General features: G+C 32.5%; 3 protein-coding genes across 16 annotated transcripts; 2 read left to right on the top strand and 1 right to left on the bottom strand.

Annotated features, from left to right (window-relative positions):
* Window positions 1-30: 30 nt before the first annotated feature.
* On the bottom strand, window positions 31-1,540 carry LOC108342422 (uncharacterized). Of its 3 annotated transcripts, none has more exons than XM_017580197.2 (4): window positions 1,421-1,540; window positions 1,092-1,171; window positions 391-495; window positions 31-321 (listed from the first exon to the last, which is right to left on the bottom strand). In XM_017580197.2, the coding sequence occupies exons 2-4, from the start codon at window positions 1,134-1,136 to the stop codon at window positions 223-225; spliced, it is 249 nt and encodes an 82-aa protein (XP_017435686.1). In that variant the 5' UTR covers window positions 1,137-1,171; window positions 1,421-1,540; the 3' UTR covers window positions 31-222. The 3 variants fall into 3 exon arrangements, with proteins under 3 accessions (XP_017435686.1, XP_017435687.1, XP_052735041.1); XM_017580198.2 differs by having other exon boundaries at window positions 1,092-1,222; window positions 1,421-1,526; XM_052879081.1 differs by having other exon boundaries at window positions 1,092-1,201; window positions 1,421-1,517.
* Window positions 1,541-3,386: 1,846 nt separating this feature from the next.
* On the top strand, window positions 3,387-10,056 carry LOC108343200 (uncharacterized). Of its 10 annotated transcripts, none has more exons than XR_008249912.1 (11): window positions 3,387-3,521; window positions 3,604-3,697; window positions 4,774-5,349; window positions 5,549-6,916; window positions 7,051-7,375; window positions 7,520-7,781; window positions 7,865-8,081; window positions 8,397-8,761; window positions 8,858-8,989; window positions 9,076-9,167; window positions 9,498-10,056. XR_008249912.1 is itself a non-coding variant. In XM_052879078.1 (10 exons), the coding sequence occupies exons 2-9, from the start codon at window positions 3,614-3,616 to the stop codon at window positions 8,979-8,981; spliced, it is 3,321 nt and encodes a 1,106-aa protein (XP_052735038.1). In that variant the 5' UTR covers window positions 3,387-3,521; window positions 3,604-3,613; the 3' UTR covers window positions 8,982-8,989; window positions 9,498-10,056. The 10 variants fall into 10 exon arrangements, 2 of the variants coding, with proteins under 2 accessions (XP_052735038.1, XP_017436803.1); XR_008249913.1 differs by having other exon boundaries at window positions 8,858-9,167; window positions 9,498-9,648; window positions 9,754-10,056; XR_008249914.1 differs by having other exon boundaries at window positions 5,200-5,349; window positions 8,858-9,167.
* Window positions 10,057-13,471: 3,415 nt separating this feature from the next.
* LOC108342880 (probable helicase MAGATAMA 3) lies at window positions 13,472-18,383 on the top strand. Of its 3 annotated transcripts, none has more exons than XM_017580766.2 (7): window positions 13,472-13,764; window positions 14,202-14,789; window positions 15,238-16,647; window positions 16,738-17,065; window positions 17,198-17,456; window positions 17,550-17,786; window positions 18,025-18,383. In XM_017580766.2, exons 1-7 carry the CDS (start codon window positions 13,657-13,659, stop codon window positions 18,065-18,067), a joined length of 2,973 nt encoding a protein of 990 aa, XP_017436255.1. In that variant the 5' UTR covers window positions 13,472-13,656; the 3' UTR covers window positions 18,068-18,383. The 3 variants fall into 3 exon arrangements, with proteins under 3 accessions (XP_017436255.1, XP_017436257.1, XP_017436256.1); XM_017580768.2 differs by having other exon boundaries at window positions 13,473-13,764; window positions 18,040-18,383; XM_017580767.2 differs by having other exon boundaries at window positions 13,474-13,764; window positions 18,028-18,383.
* Window positions 18,384-18,463: the final 80 nt, after the last annotated feature.

The following is an 18,463-nucleotide window of genomic DNA, read 5'->3' as shown; positions in this document are numbered from 1 at the left end:
TGGGTAGCATGCATGTAAGTGAGCAGCACGTATAATGAATCAATGATTATTGATTGAGTAGGATAAAGACAGAGCAGGCAGGGGCATAAAAAATACTTCAAACAATATGGTTAATAACCCTCTTTTAAGGCTGTAAGACGTATATCATATCAAGGCCTTGCCTAAAATTATAGTTCTAATTTGCAGAGCAGTTTGGCATTTTCTACATCTCAAAAAATCCTTCTATTGACTGCTGCTTGCAGCATTTTCTTTCCTCAAAATTCGCAGTTGTTCCTTTAACTTTTTGCTCTCTTCAAAATTAGCCTTCCGCTTCAAAGCTTTCTAGGAGAACAAAACAGAGAGATCCTTAACAAAAAAAAAAAAAAAGACGAAAGAAATGAAAAAGGCTACCTCTTCTCTGAAACAGCGATCCAATTTTATTTTCAAATCAGTACATTCGCCAAAGAATTTGGCAATTGGATGTTCTACATGACACTTTTGAAACTGCTCAATAATCTGCATAAACGCACAGTCTAAATTAAAGTTATACTGCTTCACGTTTGCAAGACCAATTACAGGGAAATTCAGGATCAAATGAAAAATTTTGCCCTTATTTTCTATTTTTACTTTATTTCCGGTATTCTAAAGCTTATACAAGGAAAAGTAAAAATAGAAACCAATAAAAACTGTCTTCACTGTACTCATTTGCCATACAAACTTCTGAAGATAATAAATAATGTAGAAACAAAATCTCAAACTAAATAGTAGCTTAGTAAAACCAGAATTTCTAAAGTCCACCGTGGACTGCAAAGGCAATGAAAGGAGTTTGAAGCTTTTTGAGTATTGTCATCAAAGCTTCATTCTATTCATCCAACATAAAATTCCACATAGCCATTAAAAGTTTACATTGCAAAGGTGATTTACCCAGCGGAATACTGGATTGAGACCAAATATCCTACAGTTAACCGTCATCCCATGGCATAACTATGAACATCAAATTTATAATGACCAACAAGTTTATCAATAACACAACAAGAATATCTATTTAAGAATAAAATAATAATAGTAAATAGTTTGGTCTATTTTTAAACAGAGTGATCGAACAAACTCACTTCAGCGCACATTGGGTGTTTGTGCAATGTTAAAGGAGGGTGCATCTTCCCACAGTCAAGTCTATATGCAACACCTTCTCCTGCGGAGCAACCACTCACTATTATGTTCCCTTCACAGTATCAAACTATAACTACATTCAAAAAATAGAATCGGCCCCATAAAAAATCCAACGCAAAAGATCATAATTTTGAAACCTAGAAAATCCATAGATTACAACATAGGAAGAAATGAAGTAATGAAATCGATCAAATTGAAATCCTATGGGAAAAATATAAAAACGAAACTTCGAAATTATTATTAAAGTCTAGAAAGTGGGAAAAGAACTTACGAATTCAAAATTTGAGATCGAAGACTGAAATGGGGTTTCTAAGCTCAGGGCGGTGAAGATTCTGGAATAACGAGGAGGGGAAGACACAACTCATGAATGTTTTTTTTTTTCATATGTTGTAATTTAATAAATAATAAAAATATCAAAAAATAATTTTGGGCTTAGACTATTTTTTTTTCTGTTGATCATGATACGCAGTACAAATGGGCCTTTATGTTTTCCGCACCCCTCACTGTTGATCATGAAAATTCCTTAAAAACAAAACTCTTAAACTTATTTTAGATTTCACCTTTAAACGTGGAAGACTTGAAGAATTATAAAATGCGAAACTTTAGTTACAGAAAAATACACTATTTACATGACAATAATTTTTATTTAAGATTTCTTTTTTAAAATGCATAGGTTATTTCTACTTGAAAAGTTAAGAAACAATTTATTACTTAAAGATGCTAATAAATAATAGATATTAAGAAAACTAAAATCTTTATATGAGAATAAAAAAAAAGAGAAAAAACATTGAAGATAAAAAAAAAATCTAAAAGTGTATTAGGAATGATAAAAACAAAATATCACTTAAATAGACAATTTATTATAGCTGTTATGATTTAAATCAAACAACAATTAGTTTTTAAGGTGAATTATTAGTATTCTGATTTAAGATTGATGTCACTTCAAGTAAAAAAAAATATAAGTGTTCAAAGGCTATGGATACCTTATTATTTATAATTTATAACAAGATTTATTATTTGTAAAAGGTAAGATTGTTGGTTGAATAACAACCTTATAACTACTTTATTATTTATAATAAAATTTATTATCTGAATTTATACATAAAGAGAATTTATTTTCCTTTTTCAATTTTATTCTTTAAAAAAATTAAATTAAAATAATTATTTTATCAATTTTATCTTTTAAATGCAATTTATTTAAATTTAATCGTTTTTCTATTTGACTATTTTTAAATTTAATATCTCTTTAATTATAAAATCATCTATAAAATAAATAAAAACTATTTATGATAATAATAATAATAATATTTTTATTATTTTTTACTATCAAACAAATAAACACACATATAATCTATACCCACATAGTCCATATGTTTTCACTTGTTTATAATAAGTGAAATGGTTCATTGAATAACAAACAGCTTTTGTTTTCTATTAATTTATTCCAACTTTAAACCAATTTCATATAAAAACTAAAACTGATACTCGAACATTATTTAATACTATGATGGTACAATAACAAATACAATAAATTATAAGAACCAAAACAGAATAAATTTTTTTATGGAAAAATATATAATAATATATATAAAGAAAACTTGTATTTCTATAAACATAAAAATTTATATAAATCTAATTTTCTTTTATAAATAAATAATGAAATATAATATTAATCAATAACTATTAATTAAGAAATCCATTTTTATAACTATTTATCACTGTTATTTTGGTGTAACATTTTTATTCATTTTACTCTTTATTAATATGACTCATTATATTATTTTAATTTAATTTTTTTTTTTGAATATTCTTTTAATTTCCATTAACTACTTTCAATTAACAATTTCAAATTTATTATTTTATTTTTAAATTTTGTAAATATATTTTTTACTCATAAACTATTTTTAGTAAAACATTATGCTATAAAACTATAAAAAATATATTTTATAACTATTTTTCATAATATATTTTGTAATAATTATAATAAAACATAATCTTTTACAAGGAAAAAAAAAAGTGAATACAGATCCCTTTCCACTAGTTCTTACAAGATGAATACGTGATAAGTCTCTTATCAAAATAACTAACCTACATACTTTTCTTTATATGTGATAAAAGCTATTAAATTTTTAAATCATATTTTACATAAAACACATTAATTTAAGTAAAGAATTTGGATATTCCTTCTTTTATAAAATCTTGAATGCTAGATATATTTTTTTCTAACCTTTTTCACTAAAAAAATGACATCTCTATATAAATTTGGCAATTGTCTTGACTGGTGTGTTTTGCTACGTATGAGAGGGTAAAGTTCTGGAATGTTCTCTCTGCAAGGCAGTTGTTTCTTCTCTCCGCACCGGTAAATTCAAAAGGTACATTCCTGTGTATCCGTTTTCCGTCATTGATCATTGAGTTTCTGTATCAGTGAGTGATAATCTGATTGAATTTTTTTAGAAACCAAGTGATGGAAACGAGTGAGGGCTTTTCGAGATTGATATTATCTTGGTCTCTTGAAGATATACTCAACAATGATCTTTACAAAGACAAGGTCAGGTTACTCATGCCCTATCTTTATTCAATGGTCATTCGTTCCTCTCTGACGTTTTATTTTTTCCTGAACTCACCAGTGCTAGTTTTAGGTTAAATTACGCTGTAAGTTCTTGCTTTAAAACTTTGAATTTTCCTCCCATGGAATTTTTCAGTGTATGAATGTTTTTGTAGCTACTGTACAGTTAGGCTGGTAGGCTTTAAGCAACTTGCTGTCTGTCGTATACGTTGAGTTTTATGTGGTATTTACATTGTTCCTTAGTGTTGGTGTAATAACTCAATTTTCCTCTTTACACTGTTTCTTAGTGTAGGTGTTATTCAATTTGTTTGACAACATAAGTGGACTGTCTGATTCTGGATCGTTTGATTTGAGCCCAATATATAGTGATTTCTAGAGGGGAATATGTGTCACATATCCATATCCAGTACTCTAACATTTGCCAGGACTTATTGATGAAGTATCTAATATATGAAGTACTAATACTTTTATGATGATGATAGGTTATAGTTTTTCTTACAATGTCTGAGAATTGTGATTTTACTTTGCATTCTCGCAATTGCTATTATATATACTTTATGTTCTAAGAATTTTTATAAATTTTAGATATGCAAGTGTCACATATAGTAACCTGGCAATTTAAAAATAAACATATCATATCACCCTATCGGATAATATTTGATACACATATTGTATCCATGCATCATACATCTATCTATAAGTAGGTGTGATCACCTTAATCACGCATACATGGGCTTTCCGAGTTTTCTTTAGTTCTTAAAATGCTTGAGGATTCTTCATTGAGTATGTTCTTTGATGTGAAAAAAAATGATCGTTTTTCCTCTTTTTTTTTTTTTATATTGATTTTTGTACGGAGCAATGAGTTATGTTATGTGTAAGCGAAAATAATTCTTACAGGCTGCATGCAGTTATGGGTTAGTACTGAGGATTTACATCTTTCTAATATGTTGATAAATTCCTGATTGTGTAGTCAACATTCATTGCATACTAGAAGAAGCTCCTTACCTCTTTTGCATATAATTATATTCTAAAGCTGTTATGTTTGTACGTTTTAATAGGTGAAGCAAATTCCAAAGACATTCTTGTCCGTAGCTCACTATTTGAAATCATTTACTTTTCCACTTATTGAGGAAACTCGTACAGATTTATGCTCAAGCATGAAGATGTTGTCAGAGGCTCCAGTGTATGAAATAACCGACATTGCTTTTTCTGAAAATTATAAACCTCCACATGATTTGTTATACCAGATAGAAATGAAAGCATTGGTAGATAGTGATAGAAAAGGGGATATATGTGAGCCTGAGATTGGACAACTTTTTACTTTGACTAAAACAAGGCCAAAATGCATAGATGATTTGAACAAGCGTGGAAATTCCTATCTTACTGGTTTAATTGGGAAGGTTAGAAAGAAAAAAGACGAGGAAGATGTTTATGAGGTTCAAATACTAGCTTCAAAGCCCATTAAATTGGAAATGTACTGGCAGGAGGATGGCACATATGTATATGGCATATATGGTTTTGCTGCCTATCTTATTAATATAACAACAAATATGCGTATATGGAATGCACTGAACTCAGATCCAGAAGGTCCAGATATCCATGTGATCAAACAACTGCTCCAACCTGATCCTGCTGTAAGAGCAATGGTTTATTCTCTGCCTTTTACCATATGTGCCTTGCAATGTCTAGTTCATGGTATAACTGTACAACTGGTTAGCAGATGAAGCTAGATCTTTTTTATAATACCCTCTGATTTCGTTCCTCTACCTTGTCAAGATAACCTTATTGATTGGATAGATGATTAAGTACTTTAAATGTTGCATCTTCTTACAGGTTGGGGGAAATTGCGCTCAATGTTTCTCTAGTGAAAGGTACACTATTGATGTGTCAAATATTGGTGCTGTTATTCGATCATTTGATTTGAACAAAGCTCAAGAAGAGGGAGTTTTAAGTTGTTTAGCTGCAAGGGAGTGCTCTCACAAAAATACTGTGAAATTGATTTGGGGCCCTCCAGGGACAGGGAAAACAAAAACAGTTGGCTCATTACTATTTTCCCTCCTCAAAAGGAAATGCAGAACACTTACTTGTGCCCCAACTAATGTGGCTGTGCTGGAAGTGATTTCCAGGTTTCTTAGGCTAGTGATGGACTCCATTGATTATCACACTTATGGTCTTGGAGACATAGTGTTATTTGGCAATAGAAAGCGAATGAGTATTGACGATCGAGATGATCTTCTTGATATATTTCTTGATTACCGTGTAAATATTCTTGCCAGGTGCTTTGCACCCTTGTCTGGTTGGAAACATCATTTAGAACTGGTAATTCGGTTACTTGAAATCCCTGAAGAGCAGTATCATGAATATTTAAAGTGTGAGGAAAAGAGGGATTATGAGATCAAAGGTGATGACTGCTTGAAGGAAGAGAATGATGTAATTGCAAGTCAACAAACAAATCAAGAGAAAATAAATATGTCCCAGGACCCCAAGATTTGGAAGCAAAATGAGTGGATGAAAATAATTAATAGAACTTTAAGAGAAAACAGATTGTCTTTTAAAGAGGCAAACAAAAGCAAATATGATAAGCAGGAGATGAAGGATATTCTTTTCCATGAGAACAAAATAGAAAGGTTGACATTTCATGATTTTTTCACAAAAAAATTGAATTATATTAGGAGGCGGATGAGGACATTTGCAGTGGATATGTGTACTCATTTGCCAACTTCTTTTATTTCATTAAGAGTGGTCAAAAGTTTATTTGAATGTCTTGACTGGCTTAAAGTCTTTGTAGAAGTGTTATCAAACAATTCCATTACTGATCACGAATTTAAAGATGCCATTTCTATATCTACTATTGATCAAAGTAGAGCTAGTTGCTGTACTTGGCAGGCTAAGTTGTGTATAACCAGGAAAGAATGCCTTAAAATGCTGAGATCTCTTCTAAATATCTTAGTTCTTCCTGATTTTAGTGATGAATATTCAATCAAAAACTTTTGTCTCAGAAGATCTCGCATGCTTTTTTGTACTGCTGCGAGTTCTGCTAGATTGCATGCAGTAGAACACTGTAGACTAGAAATGTTAGTTATCGATGAAGCTGCTCAACTCAAAGAATGTGAGTCAAATATACCTTTACAACTTCCTGGTATTCGTCATGCTGTACTTATTGGAGACGAGAAACAGTTGCCTGCCCTAGTCAAAAGTGAGGTGTGTTCCAGTCTTGTTAATTCCTGTTTTCCTGACTGTGCAAGCATGTTTGTTATTATGTCTCACTTTTTTTACTCTGTTATGAAATTCATGGACAAAAATTTCAACATATAGAAATTTTTATGAATATACAGATTTCCGGCAAGGCAGGGTTCGGAAGAAGTTTGTTTGAAAGGCTGGTCCTCCTAGGTCATGAAAAACACCTTCTCAATATTCAGTATAGAATGCATCCATCCATTAGCTTGTTTCCAAATATGGAATTCTATGACAAACAAATTTTGGATTCTCCAAGGGTCAAAGAAAGAAGCTATGGGAAGCATTTTATAGGTGGTGATATGTTTAAGTTCTACTCTTTCATAAATGTTTCTTATGGACAAGATGAATTAGATGAAGGGAATAGCCGAAAAAATAGGGTGGAAGTAGCTGTGGTATCTGAGATTGTTTTTGAGCTCTACAAAGGTAATTTCATTATGTGATCTATACGAGTAAAAGTAACCAATTGAACTCGAAATGTTTGTGATAAGTTCTTCATCATGTAATTTATGAATGGTAACTTTTATTGTAATGTTTGGATTTTAATTATCATCTATTGACTCTTTACAGAATCAGTTTCTAGAACACGGACTGTTAGTGTTGGTGTTATATCTCCATATAAAGCTCAGGTTATTGCCATACAAGATGCTATTGGAAAAAGGATTGGTGGTGATGTTGATCATAACTTTTCTGTGAAGGTTTGTACTGTTGATGGTTTCCAAGGTGGTGAAGAGGATGTGATAATAATATCCACTGTAAGATATAATAACATGGGATTTGTGGGTTTTATTTCTAATCTTCAAAGAACTAATGTTGCTTTAACAAGAGCAAGGTATGATATGTTCCCATTTATTATACACGCTATTTGTTCTACATCTGTTGTAATCATGAATGTCCTATTCCTTATGTATACAGGTATTGTCTTTGGATAGTAGGTAATGGGGAAACTTTGATGAATAGTGGCTCTATTTGGGAGAGAATAGTCCTTGATGCTAGGTCTCGAGGGTGTTATCATAATGCTGACGAGGATGATAGGTTATCTCATGCTATTACAACTTCCATTATTGATATTGGTCAAGTTGGTGATCTATTGCATTTGAGTTCTCCACTCTTCAGGAAAGCAAGGTGGAAGGTACGGAACTTAGAATTGTTCTCGAGACTCTACTTTTTTTTAATACTGAAAAAGACATAAGAATTCAAGTTAAACTCTCAAAGCATACATAACAAGAGACAGAGAACATTTCCAACTAAAACAAAGTTTCTCACATCATAAATGCATACCAGATCGATTATTGTCCTAAAGTTCAAATTCACACTCCTTAGTAGATGATGGTATTCATGAATTATAGTTCTTTAATCCCCCTATGACTGTCGCAGCAGATTAAAGTCTTCTGACAATTCTCAAACTGCTTTACCTTTTTCATGAACTCCCTTGACTTTATTATAGGTTTGCTTCAATCAAAGATTTCTAATCTCTATGGCAAGAATTAAGAGCTCTGAGATTTGCCAGAAAATATGTTCCCTGCTGAGGCAACTTTCAAGTGGTTGGCGTCAGCCTAAACGGGAAATAAATCTTGGAGTTGTGGATGATATTTCTTCCCAACTATTGGAGCTGTACAAGGTCAATGAGTCACTTTATCTTGTTTGGACCATCGATGTTATAAAGGACAACTCAAATTATGTTCAAATTTTGAAGATTTGGGATGTTTTGCCATTGTCTGAGGTAACCAATTTGGCAAGGGATATTGACATTTCATACAGGAATTATTCCGCTGATATTCTTAGATTCTGCAAAACCAGATGTTATGATGGGTATAACTCCTATACTCTGATTAGCTTCACATGGTTAAAAATAGTGGAAAATTTATTTCAAATAGAATCATTAACATATTATATTGGTTACTGCAGGAAATTTGACATTCCAGGGACATGGCTTGCTAGTTCGAATCATCTGACAAATAATAATCTTCCAGATCCTATGCAAGTTCTATGCAACCAATTTTCTTCACTCGGACTGAGGAACATAAATTAGAATCAACAGTATATTACTCTCACCTCACCTTTGTTTTGAAAAAGAATATATAAAAAAATAAAAAAGAGGTGTGTTTTAATGCGTATTTTTTAAGGTGTTTAAACACGGAGGAGGTTAATGTGGTGCAAGTAAAATACAAAAGGGGTCAGAGTAATATACTCAATTTCAACCAGTTAGAAGTTATGGGTAAGTTTTTCTTTTTTTGCCTTATTGGGACTTCATTGTCAGGCCACGCCTTATTTTAGATTGTTGTGGTAGTTCTTCTAAATTCTAAAGTAATCCTTTCCTTTGGTAATCCAAATAAGATATCGATCTTGGTTTCTCACTTTGTATGTCCATCTTTAAACTTATTTAAGAAATAAGCACCATCAAGGTCTCTCTACACTTTTGAAAGTAAGGGCAATTTTGTTTCTGATCTTTCCAATGTGGTTTCTTTGTGAAATTTCAAGTTGTTTATTTCATTTTTTTATTGACGAGCCAGAGATGATGATTCTTTCTTTTTTTCTTGTTTTTCAGAAATATTAGATTTTGGAATCCTATATCAAAGCTGCTTTGGTTTGGAGAGCAATAGTGAGTTTTTTGGGAAAGTATCTGCTTCAACAGCGAGGTCAATAGCAATTGTGTATATACACATATAGAAGAGTATACTCTGTGCATACAGTCATAGGTTATGTAAAAAATAATCCCTCTTTTGGGTTTGCTTTGGCTATATTTCTGACATGATAGGACGAAGTATGGTTTGTGACTCAAGACAAGTTATATTCTTCTACAGGAATTTAACTCTTCTGGAGTAAGCTTTCACTTTAGAGAGAAAAGTGAAAAATCTTAATAATCATCGATGAAAAAGATCAACAGTTCATATTACTCGAACATGTCCAACAAGCCATACATTTGTCAAAATCTTGTCTTTTGTCATTAATGATCGAGATGTTTCACATTTCCTTTGTGTAGCGAACAAGAGTAAATTCCTTTCCGAAACATGAATATTTGAGTAGTCTGATTGTATGTGTAAATCAGCCATTAGAATGGTGTAAGGGATGTCCTTTTTGTTATATTACACGTTGAATGTTTCTGATGTATAGTTTCTTTGTGATTTATGTTTTTGTTGTTGATTTTTCTGTTTTTAATGCACTTGCACTTATAAAAACAACATGAACCAACAAAAGTGAATGTAAGAAAGTTTTAGATGGTTAATCAGATTTTTAGTAAGTAGAGTGGTCGTTAGATGTGAGAGGATTTAAGATGTCTATCTGTGCCAATGCTCTTCCAACTTTGAGATTGTAAAGTTCAGTGATTTGTATTTGTAAAAGGAAAAGTTTTTGATTTGATGGAAAAAAAAATCGGTTGTGCCAATGCTCTTCCAACTTTGAGATTGTAAAGTTCAGTGATTTGTATTTGTAAAAGGAAAAGTTTTTGATTTGATGGAAAAAAAAATCGGTCTCATATGTTATTCAGTCTTGGGCTATTTCTTCCCCCACTTTTATGATTTCTTCATGCATCTTCGTATGGGGTGTCATAAAGGTAAATTTCAAATCACACAATTACAAAAAGGTGTTCCTCCCTCCACCACCACACCTTTCTCCCTCCACCTTCCCTTTACTATTTTGTTCCTCAGTAAAATTTTATTTTTAAGATTATTATTTTTTAATTTTATTCATTCACAATCTATTTCACTAATAATCTATTCTAGTCCCGTACATATAAGTAAAATATTTTTCTTTCATTTTAACATTATATTTCTTCCTCTCTTTTTTTCGTATAAGTTGCAAAGGTTGGTGGTGGTGGAAAGAATTATAAGAATTATCAAGCAGTCTCCCTCTCGTGGTGCAGTGCGTGTCGTGCTTCCTCGTATTCGAATAAACCTTGAAATAAAACCCTAAAATAAAAAACGTAACCTTTAAACGGATATGACATCCTTCAACGGATCGTTTTACCTTAAACGGATGTTGACATCTGTTGAAGATGTCACCTCCGTTTAGAGGTTACATTTTTTATTTTAGAGTTTGTTTTATTAGGGGACATCCTAGAATATTGATCTTCTAGAGGGATCATCTAAAAAGCAAGATATTTGAAACCTATTCATACAAAAAGGCTGACATAGATGTTATGGGTCAATTTTTTTTATTGTCCATCTCTTCATTCCGTAAAGGAGCCGAATGAAACAAAAGTTTCCGTTGAAGGATGTCACCTCCGTTGATGTATACTTCCTCACGCTGGTTGATGCTCTGGACGCTCCTCGATGTTCCTCCACACCACGGCGGTGACGCTCCTTCAGACCACAGCGGCAATGGAAGCTTTCAAACCAAAAGAAAAACTGGAAAGAAAAAGGAATGGAAGTGGGGGAGGTGGGGAGGTGAAACGGAAATGGGAAAAGGGGAAGAGAGTTCCGTGGGTGGGTGCTGGGAAAGTAAAATTAGGGTTTCAAATTATTTAAAATAGGATAAAAGTAAAAATGTTTTTAACTTAAGAATGTAATTGTATTTAAAATAATGTGGGGATGTGGAGGAAGTATAGGGTGGTGGTGGAGGTAGCAACACCCTTACAAAATTATGTTTTAAATTACCCTGTCCGAAATATATTTTCACATTTTATAACTTCAATTTCAAACTATAATTTAGATTATATTTTTAGACTCTAATATATATTTTGAATTATGTATTTTAAAAATGTTTTTTATATTGTATAATCTGTAATATATTTTTGAGTATATAGAAACATATTCAAAACTTTAAATCCCATGTTCTAAAATATGCTTTTAAGGTGATTTTTTTTTAATTTTAAATTGTACAATTCAAAACAAATTTATGAATTATATAATTGAAAGTGTTTTCGACTAATGGATGATTTGAGTTTTTTTCATACTTATAAAAATTACAGAAAGGAGGTATGGAATGCTAAAAGAAATTAAAGTATATAATACTAAAAGAAATTGCTTGAGTTTGGTGGTGCTTTATAACTAAATTGACATTTGAGCATAATAGAGTTGAATATGAAAAAAATGGCTAAACATAATTTTAAGCTAAAGTTATGATCAGATGAAAATCTTAAAAATAAAAGAGAAGGATCTTACCAATTTTGGATATATATAATAAGAAACTATAATTCACTATTTTTATATTTTTGTTTAGTTATATTTGTATACAAATTCTTTATACCACGTCAAATTATAATAGGAAACTTATTATTCAATTAACATATTTTTATTTCTAAATATTTTAGTCATGTGTTTTATGTTTGACTACTTAGTTAGGTGGAGTTAGATTACAACTTATAGTTTTTACTCTTATTCATCTTTAGGCTAAGTGAATTATAGTAGTAGACTTCTTAATTTGTTGATCATCAATTTTCTCTTGTGTGTACATATTTTAGTCATTTACAAATACTTTGTAGGTAGCTCTACTAGATCAGCAGAGATTAACTTACAATATAAAAAATTAATATCACTTTTTATTTTAATTTTATTTTTAGCAATTAAATGTTATCACCCGCTATAAAAATGTTGCTTCCAAATCATTGGAAATTTGGCCAATTATACAAATTGTTGGAATTCTTTTTACTTAAGAAGACTAGACTGATAAAATTTCCACCTATAAAATATGTGATCTTCCTAGAAGAAACCTATAATAACATTTAATATAAAAATCTTAAAGTTTGATATTTGTAAGTCTTTTTTTTTCATACATCATTAAATTTTTCTCGTTGTCACAGGAAAAATCCACAAGCGCAAGCACAATTATTATCAAACATTCAATCTTGAATCAACTTACGAAAAACTTTATTTCGTTACTGTTTTCAATCTTCACAAAATAAGATATTTTCCATCTGTGTAAATGAATACACCGACTCTATTCATCACATTAATTTATTTTAATAAAGCATCAGAATAATTACTAAAAAATTGAGACAAAAAGTTATATTAATCCTGTAAAAAAAATTACTGATGAGTGTTTATGTTGTGTATCTATGGAGTCTTAATCATTAAGGAAGATATTATTGGTTGAGAAACTTTTCCATTAGAGTGGAGAAAGAAGTAGACAACATTAGAGAAGTGATAGAAATAAATGCAACCAATCTTCTACAATTTCACATTCCACAAAAATTGCAGTGTAAGTAACTAATGAACAGAGCACAAGACCGAGTGGCATACCTCTTTACGCGTTCCCATCGAATCACTTACAATTGACTTTGAGTCAATGTCTTACGTACATTTCTTCCATAATTTCTCAAACAGAATAACCATAATATACATTTACATTCATTTCATAAATATTATAAAGATAAGATGGTCATAAAAAAAATAATTATTATATATATTCATTTGATATATATTATAAAAATAAAATTATTATAAAGGAATAAACTTTTATATTTAAAAAAAATAAAAAATAAAAACAATATCAAATTAATCTAAAAAGTTTATGTAAGAAAAAGTAATATTTCTTTTGTTTTTTCTTATAAGGTTTAAGTGTAGGGTAAATTGCTTTTATGAGCACATCAAGTAGGAGAATCTTTTTTTAACTTTAACGGTGGATATTGAAGTTGGTATACTTGTTGAGGAAGTTTTGTGGAAACTATTTATTTCCTTTGCATGTAAGGGATCCTTTGTATTGATCTCTCTGTCCTTTTGTTTTGGTTTGCGAATAACATTCTTCTGCTAGAGTTTATCACAGAGAAAATGATGGAGAGAAGCTGTAGTGCCATAGAAGATGGTCTTGATTTGCTCGAGACTGTATTTTCTTGGACTGTCAAGGATGTTCTCAATGAAAACCTCTGCAAACCCAAGGTTGTTTTTTACTGAGACTGTATTTCCAATGCTCGTGATGAAAAACACATTAACTTCCAAAAAATATCTGAGAAACACATGAAGTCAATCGTCCATGTGGTTCTAAAGATTCTACACTTCATAGTTTTCCTGATTTTGCTGCATCTGTTTTAGATTGGAAAATGGACTTTAAAGCTGCGTGTATCACATTCATTTACAGTGGTTGGGAAAATATGAAATCTGGTTTTCGTTTGATCACTGCTTACAGTGGTTTACAGTTTGGCAAGAGAAACATACCTATGCCTAGTAAACCCTGTTTGAATAATTTTTTGAGTATTTATAGATGAAAATAAAACAAGTTATTTCTTTGTTATACTAACTTTTTAAAGTTTATTTTGATGTCTACGAAGCTTTGTTATCGTAAAACTATGTAAGTCTGAAGCATTGTTTCCTCCCAGGTAAGGAAGATTCCACAGACATTTTTGTCAATAACAGGTTACTTGAACTCCTTCGTTCCTTCTCTGATTGAGGAGACTCGCAGCGACCTGTCTTCAAGCTTGAAAGGTGTGTCAAAGGCTCCCTTTTGTGAAATCTCGAGCGTTGAACTTGAAAGGTCGAGAAGCTTCACACCTACCAAGCACTTGTTCTACCAAATTGCAGTGAATAGAACCAACAGTGATGAGGATGGAAAATATGAGCCTGAGGTTGGAGATCTCATTGCCTTCACAGATTTTAAACCAAAATCCGTAGATGACTTGAACAGGTCCAAAAGAAGCTACCATATTGGATATGTTCATGGAATAAAAGAAAGCATTGACAAGATCTCAATACTCTCATCCAAAAGCTTTGACATGGACATTCCGTTTTCCTTGACGAGCAGCAGTGCACCAAAGCTTTATGCCAAGAGTAGCAACAATGCACAAAAGCTTTACGCCTTCTGTCTTCTGAACCTTACCACAAATGTTCGAATTTGGAAAGCCTTGAAATTGCAGCTGGAGGGTTCAAGCTTGAGCATGATGAGGAAAGTTCTGCAAGCTGACTCAAAGGTATGAATCTCTAGTCAACTCAGAGATTCCTTATCATTGGATAACGATGACATACTAGAGCTTTTTTTTTTCTTATTTAATTAGCATTGGTAACTTCTTCTGCATATGTACATATTTTGAAATGTGCATGCATTTGTTGCTCATGTGGTATGTTGAAATTCAATGTTTTTGTTAGGATCATTTCCCCTCTTGAGATTCTCTCACTACATAGTTATCAACGAAACATAGCTACCTAATGAGTATTGAGTAGTAGACATGTACTGTCAGTTTTTACAATGTCAGCCAATCAAAAATCGCTTTTAATATTATTTTTAAAGTTGTTATTATAAAAGTGAACAAAATTATTATACTCGATAATGTGTGATTAGATGACACTGTAGAAACTTTATAGTAAAGTCAATGTATATCATGTTTATTCATCATAACTACTCTTTCTTATGTTTCACAGAATGGAGAAATCTGTCAACTTTGTTTTTCTGGTGAAAAAGATAGTGCAACTTGTTCTAAAGTAAAAAACATAGTCCGATCTCAGAATCTGAACGAATCCCAGAAAGATGCAGTTTTAAACTGTGTTACTTCGAGGGAATGCCAACATAATGATACTGTTAAACTTATTTGGGGGCCACCAGGAACTGGCAAAACAAAGACAGTAGCTTCCTTGTTATTTTCCCTGCTTGAGTTAAAAGTGAGAACATTAACATGTGCTCCAACTAATACTGCAGTTCTGGAAGTGGCTGCTCGCCTGCATAATTTAGTTAAGGAATCACTTGAGTTTGATATTGGATTTGGTGACATAGTTGTATTTGGCAATAAATCTCGAATGAAAGTAGACTGTTATCGAGGCCTCAGTGATGTCTTTCTTGATTATCGTGTAGACAACCTTTTGAAGTGTTCTGGATGGAAACATTCCTTGGAATCTATGATCAAGTTGCTTGAGTACCCCGAAGAGCAATATGATTCATATAAGCGTGAGGAAGAAAATAGTGTCAACTCATTGGAAGAATTTGCTAAGCAAAAGTACTTCAGCGAGAAGAATGATGATCCTCTTACCTTGGAACTTTTGAAGGAGTTCACTAGCATTACTGAGCAATACCTTTTGTATAAGGATGAAAAAAAGAAAAGCATCAAGACTCTGGATCAATTTGCTAAGCGTGAGGAAGAAAATAGTGTCAACTCATTGGAAGAATTTGCTAAGCAAAAGTACTTCAGCGAGAAGAATGATGATCCTCTTACCTTGGAACTTTTGAAGGAGTTCACTAGCATTACTGAGCAATACCTTTTGTATAAGGATGAAAAAAAGAAAAGCATCAAGACTCTGGATCAATTTTTTATAGAGAGATTCCGTTCCAATACAGAGCAAATGGAGAAAAACCTGGGAACTTTGCGCATGCACCTTCCGACTTCTTTAGTTCCACTTGCGGAGATAAAGAAAATTCCTATTGCTCTTGATTTGCTAAGATCTCTTGAAAACTCTCTGTGCAAAGCCAAGTTGAAGCAAACTTCCGGTGGCTGTGAGGAAGGAGAAAGCATTGTTGACTTCCTTCGAAGGTTAAGCATAAAAAGGGAAGAGTGCCTTATCAAACTGAGATCACTTTCTCAGACAATTTTACTTCCAAACATCAGGGACAAATATGAAATGGCAAAATTTTGCTTGATGAGAGCACGCCTGATTTTCTGTACTGCATCAAGTTCAACAAAATTATTCGAAGATGGAATGACACCAGTAGAATTCTTAGTTATTGATGAAGCAGCGCAACTGAAAGAATGTGAATCGACAATTCCATTGCAGCTACCAGGCCTTCGCCATGTAATCCTCATTGGTGACGAGAGACAGCTTCCTGCGGTAGTGAAAAGCCAGGTATTTACCTTTTTTGACATTCTTGATGATTGGACTGTGTGCACATCTTTAAGGGCTAGTTTTTAATATGATTACATGGTCAAATTTTAGGTTTCTGAAGAGGCTGAATATGGAAGAAGTTTGTTTGAGAGGCTGGTATCATTAGGGTACAAGAAGCATCTGCTTAATGTTCAGTATAGAATGCACCCATCCATCAGCTTATTCCCAAATAAGGAGTTCTATGAGGAGCAACTTTCTGATGCCCCTTTTGTCAGAGAAATAGACTATAATAGGCGCTTCCTTGAAGGAAAAATGTATGCTTCATATTCATTTATAAACATAGCTAAGGGTAAAGAGCAGAAACCTGGTCGTGGCCACGGGTGGAAGAACATGGCTGAGGCTGCTGTTGTTTGCAAGATTATAGAAAGCCTTGAAAATGGTTTCTTTTTTCTCCCTCCTTCTAGTGTCGAATTATATGTCTGTGAATCGTTTGCTGTATTAGTTTGAAATAAGAAAACTTCTTTTGGATACAATAATATAACCCTCGACATCATTTCTTTTTTTGCTACAGAATTTTTGAGGTCAAAGAAGAAAGTTAGCATAGGAATCATATCTCCGTATAATGGTCAGGTGTCTGAAATCCAGGAAAGAATTAAGCACCAAAATTTGGTTTCTGATCCTAACTTTTCTGTTAGTGTTCGTTCTGTCGATGGCTTTCAAGGTGGTGAAGAAGATATAATAATAATCTCCACTGTGAGATCAAATGGGAATGGAAATATAGGTTTCCTTGACAACAGGCAAAGAGCCAATGTGGCATTGACTCGGGCGAGGTATGTTTCTTACATAAGATAACCGTAGCATTCCTTCTTTCAAGTTCTGAAAAATTACATAAATTGATTAAAACCCGGGTTTAATTTGTGCAGACATTGCCTATGGATATTAGGGAATGAAAAAACTTTAAGCAGTAGTGATTCTCTATGGAGAAATCTAGTCAATGATGCTAAGGAAAGAGAGTGTTTCCATAAGGCCGACGATGACAAAAAACTGGCCAAGGCCATTGAGAGCGAAGCCTTGCTTATTGAACTACTTGATGAATCAAATACCCCGTTTAAGAAACTCAGTCTAGGGGGCCCTTCTCGAACTACTGCTACCGCCTTCAGGTTAGTGAATATCAGCCTGCCCATCAATTTTCATTTTACTCATTAAAGACTAAGTAGGCAAATGATAACTTTTAAGAAGTGTATTTTAAGCTTTACAACTTGGTATCCACTTAACAATAATACACTTCACAATAATAAAGAACATAATTTACTAGTACCAAGCATGCAGATGCATAATTGTACTCATTAGATTAGCATTATTGCTAGTTTGGAGACCTAATCATATATGACTATATAGCAGAGGGTCTTTCAGGGGCAGGCCAAGGGCACCAAGGTGGTGAAGAATGGGAGACTCTACAGACTGTACCCCGGAACAACAAATACGACTAGTGAATTGTTAGTTTTGCCTGCAGATGTTGTGAGTTGTATCCTTTTATATTGTTGTGTAAGATTTAGGGCCAAATCCAAGCTTTGTAACAGTTTACAGCCGTAGTATGTACAAAATATAGAGTATCAGCACTGCTGAAGAGTGTCACCTGGGACGTTAGATTAATATACTGTAAATTTGTGTACAACTGTCAAAATAAAGCAAGGGTGACTTTATTGATTTCTAAAATCCAATGAAAAATATATGAAACCATTCTTGCATTATGTTCAGATTCCACGATTTTATTACTTTTAAATATACGGCCAGTGAAACATTTACTTACGCTGCTTATTTTGTCACTGAATCCCCA

This window comes from Vigna angularis, chromosome 6 (genome assembly GCF_016808095.1).
Source record: "Vigna angularis cultivar LongXiaoDou No.4 chromosome 6, ASM1680809v1, whole genome shotgun sequence".
NCBI classification, from domain to species: Eukaryota; Viridiplantae; Streptophyta; class Magnoliopsida; order Fabales; family Fabaceae; genus Vigna; species Vigna angularis.
The sequence above is the reverse complement of the archived record's forward strand: the minus strand, read 5'-3'. Positions and strand labels throughout refer to the sequence as shown.

Bases quoted from the DNA above. Each gene is read 5' to 3' on its own strand.
- LOC108342422 (XM_017580197.2), bottom strand. From the start codon at position 1,136: ATGCACCCTCCTTTAACATTGCACAAACACCCAATGTGCGCTGAA. The intron at 496-1,091 runs GTGAGTTTGTTC...GCGTTTATGCAG, and splicing joins AACACCCAATGTGCGCTGAA to ATTATTGAGCAGTTTCAAAA. The intron at 322-390 runs GTAGCCTTTTTC...TTGTTCTCCTAG, and splicing joins ATCGCTGTTTCAGAGAAGAG to AAAGCTTTGAAGCGGAAGGC.
- LOC108343200 (XM_052879078.1), top strand. From the start codon at position 3,614: ATGGAAACGAGTGAGGGCTTTTCGAGATTGATATTATCTTGGTCTCTT. The intron at 5,350-5,548 runs GTAAGAGCAATG...ATCTTCTTACAG, and splicing joins TGCTCCAACCTGATCCTGCT to GTTGGGGGAAATTGCGCTCA. The intron at 6,917-7,050 runs GTGTGTTCCAGT...ATGAATATACAG, and splicing joins CTGCCCTAGTCAAAAGTGAG to ATTTCCGGCAAGGCAGGGTT.
- LOC108342880 (XM_017580766.2), top strand. From the start codon at position 13,657: ATGATGGAGAGAAGCTGTAGTGCCATAGAAGATGGTCTTGATTTGCTC. The intron at 16,648-16,737 runs GTATTTACCTTT...GTCAAATTTTAG, and splicing joins CTGCGGTAGTGAAAAGCCAG to GTTTCTGAAGAGGCTGAATA. The intron at 17,457-17,549 runs GTATGTTTCTTA...TAATTTGTGCAG, and splicing joins GTGGCATTGACTCGGGCGAG to ACATTGCCTATGGATATTAG.